Here is a 3,226-nt window from a genome sequence, read left to right as displayed (position 1 = left end):
ATCTTTGAATGAAAGAGCTTTAGCTAGGTATGAGTCAAGGAGGGATGTTTTGGACTCTATCATCAGTGGAAGTGATTCTCATTGCATATGGGAACTATGAATGTGTAGAAATACATTTGCACATCTTTATGAGGTTTTAAGGGTACGAGGAGGATTAGTGAAACTTAGACAAGTGACGGTTTTAAATGTACTCGCTCATCACACAAAAAATAGAAGCATTCAAGTTAGATTATCTAGATCAGGGCAAACGATAAGCAGGTACAGTCATAGAGTGATGGCTGCAGTTTTGAGGTTATGTAATGATTTACTTGCCAAACCTGAACCAATACCTCAAGATTGCACTGATGAAAGATGGAAGTGGTTTAAGGCATAGTTTTCAAACTCGGCTCAGACTGGCCGGTCCGACCGTGAACCGGTGGTGTACCCGGTTCGAGCTATTTATCAGATCGGTCATGCAATTGAACCGGTTAAAACCAGCTTGGTTCGGTAAAAATCGGTGACTCGGCCGGTTTTCTGAGTCAATCCGGTTTAGTATTTTTTTTTTCAATTTCCATCATAATTAGTCATTAAGCACACGAATTAAGACTAATTAATGCTTTGTTCAATACATTTAATACTAATAAATGCTTCAACAACTTGGACTTTTGTAGAAAAATCTGAAATATGAAAAAATTGGGGACAATAAGAATGGAACCGTGGACATTAAAATTAGTAGTTGGAAGCTTAACCACTACAACAACTTCAAATCTTGGTTATAAATTGAAATATATTATATATGTAAATATATTACATTTTAATTTTATAAGAGGAAAGAACACATCATTTTTTTTCTTTTAAAAAGAGAAAATTATTGTTAAATATAATATTTACACAATAATAATAATATAAACATCATATTTTTTTTAGAAAATCTACATATTATATTAATATTAATATATATGCAAAACAAAATTTATTTCTTGTCATTAAAATATAGCTGTAAAAATATTAATATACATATTACATGTCAGTTTTTTTAGTTTTTAAATGAACGAGTCACCGATTAAATCCGATTTAATCCGGTTAAATAGCTATATAAATTTAATCTCAAGACCGAGTTATCTAACCGAGTCATCCGAGTTGATCCGGTTCAGTCATGCGGTTCGACCAATGACTCAGTGGTTCGACCATTGACCCAGTACCCCTGTCGAGTCGATGACCAAGACGAGTTTTAAAACTATGGTTTAAGGTAATACATTTCTCAATAACCAAAAATGTGCACCTAGCTACCTCATATTATTGTAGTTAAGTTATCTAATTATCTTTGAATCTTGTATCACTTTCTAGGGATGCTTAGGGGCTTTAGATGGAACTTATATAGCAGTTACACCAAGTGCTTCTGACAGACCTATATATCGTACGAGGAAAGGTGGTCTTGCAACAAATGTTTTAGGTGTTTGTACAAGAGATGTGAGGTTTATATACATACTAGCAGGGTGGGATGGATCAGCTTCAGACTCTAGGGTATTACGAAATGCAATAGAAAGGCCAAATGGGTTGGCAGTTCCAATTGGTAAGACACGTTCATATTTTCTTTTAGATTATGTGAATGTGATAACGAACAATTAATGGTTTCTAATATTTTTAGGTTCATATTATCTTGTTGATGGTGGATATACTAATGGGGAAGGCTTTCTTGCCCCGTATAGAGGTAAACAATATCACTTGCAAGAGTGGGGTGTCGGTCGACGTTCACCTCAAGATTGTGAAGAGTTATTTAATTATAGGCATGCTCGGGCAAGGAATGTAATAGAGAGATGTTTTGGCCTATTGAAGAAACGATGGGCTATATTAAGAAGTCCATCATTTTATCCCATTAGGTCGACACAATGTCGAATGATCCTTGCTTGTGGTTTATTGCATAACTTCATCCGCATGCACATGGCGTCTGATCCAGAAGAATTTGCTCCATTAGCAGAAGATGAGGTGCTTGTGGGTGTGGAACCCGTTAATGTAGTGGAAACTATTGAACCTAGCAGCCAATGGACTCAAGGGAGGGATGCACATGCACAACAAATGTTTACATAATTTAGGAATAGACATAGGCAATAAAGATAATGCATTTTATGGATATGGATTTTATTTTTTTTTAGATTTTATTTTCTTTGTGAGTGTGAACTTATTAAAATGTGATTGTCACGTTCATTTAGTTTTTGTTTTCTTCATGATATGAATGAAGTGTGAACTTATTAATATGTGATTGTCATAATCCTTATTGAACTTATTAATATGTGAATGTCACAACCTTTTAATTTTTTTTTTACTATTTAGAAATGGAAAATTATGGTGGGATTAATAGTGAACAATCCATGAGTAACATTAGAGTCCGACGTAATTGGAATGCAATTGAAGAAGAAACTTTACTCACTATATTAGAAGAGATGGTGGTGGCTGGAAACAAAGGAGAGAATGGAACATTCAAGACTGGAACTCATGAGGAAGTTTGCAAGAGAATGAAAAATAAAATTCCAGGAATACTTATCAATGCCAAGCAAATTGTTAACAAGATGAAAAGGTGGTCAACAAAGCTTAATGAAGTTGTTGACATGATGAACACTAGTGGGTTTGGATGGGATGACACAAAAAAGTGTGTTAGTGTGACAGCAGTCAAGTCTTATCTCAATATTTGGAGGTATTTAACTTGTAGCGTGTATAGGTTGTAGTTTATTATTAGATTTTTTTTTATTCATTTGATGATTTTGTTTTGTTTTGTAGAAACATCCCAAAGTTGGCAACCATGTCGATCAGTTTAAAGAGTTTGAGAGATTGCAAGGTATTTTTGGCAAAGATCGTGCAAATGGCCTTGGAGGTGATGATGGAAATGGAAATGAAACAGTTGAGAACCAAGTTAGTGATAATGATGAGTTAGTACACCAACATGATGATTCACCTATTTCTGCAGGACCATCTTCTAAACGACCTCGACTTGCTCAATTAGCCACTAATTTTCAGGAGAGTTTTAACAGTAAAATGGAAGTTGTGTCAACTGATTTTGCTAAAGCTATAGACAAATTTCCAGATCCTTCGAAGCCGGATCCTTCAAAATCCGACTTGGTTGAAGAGATTAAGAAATTGGGATTAACTGATGAAGAGAAAATTGACTTGGCAATCAAATTTTCTCACAACCAACAGTATGAAAAATTCTTTTGGGAGTTTGAAGGTTCCCAAAGAATGACTTTGTGAGGAA

General features: G+C 34.7%; 1 protein-coding gene across 1 annotated transcript; it reads left to right on the top strand.

Moving 5' to 3' along the window:
* Positions 1 to 274: 274 nt before the first annotated feature.
* On the top strand, positions 275 to 3,226 carry LOC112417441 (protein ALP1-like). Its single transcript, XM_024773132.2, has 4 exons — positions 275 to 367; positions 1,327 to 1,552; positions 1,628 to 2,671; positions 2,755 to 3,226. The coding sequence occupies exons 1-3, from the start codon at positions 275 to 277 to the stop codon at positions 2,065 to 2,067; spliced, it is 759 nt and encodes a 252-aa protein (XP_024628900.1). The 3' UTR covers positions 2,068 to 2,671; positions 2,755 to 3,226.

The sequence above is a fragment of the Medicago truncatula genome, chromosome 8 (assembly GCF_003473485.1).
Source record: "Medicago truncatula cultivar Jemalong A17 chromosome 8, MtrunA17r5.0-ANR, whole genome shotgun sequence".
Classification (NCBI taxonomy): Eukaryota; Viridiplantae; Streptophyta; class Magnoliopsida; order Fabales; family Fabaceae; genus Medicago; species Medicago truncatula.
The sequence above is the reverse complement of the archived record's forward strand: the minus strand, read 5'-3'. Positions and strand labels throughout refer to the sequence as shown.

Excerpts from the sequence above, each read along its gene's own strand:
- LOC112417441 (XM_024773132.2), top strand. The coding sequence starts at position 275 with ATGGCTGCAGTTTTGAGGTTATGTAATGATTTACTTGCCAAACCTGAA. Across the intron at positions 368-1,326 it reads AAAGATGGAAGTGGTTTAAG|GGATGCTTAGGGGCTTTAGA; the intron begins GCATAGTTTTCA and ends ATCACTTTCTAG. Across the intron at positions 1,553-1,627 it reads TGGGTTGGCAGTTCCAATTG|GTTCATATTATCTTGTTGAT; the intron begins GTAAGACACGTT and ends TAATATTTTTAG.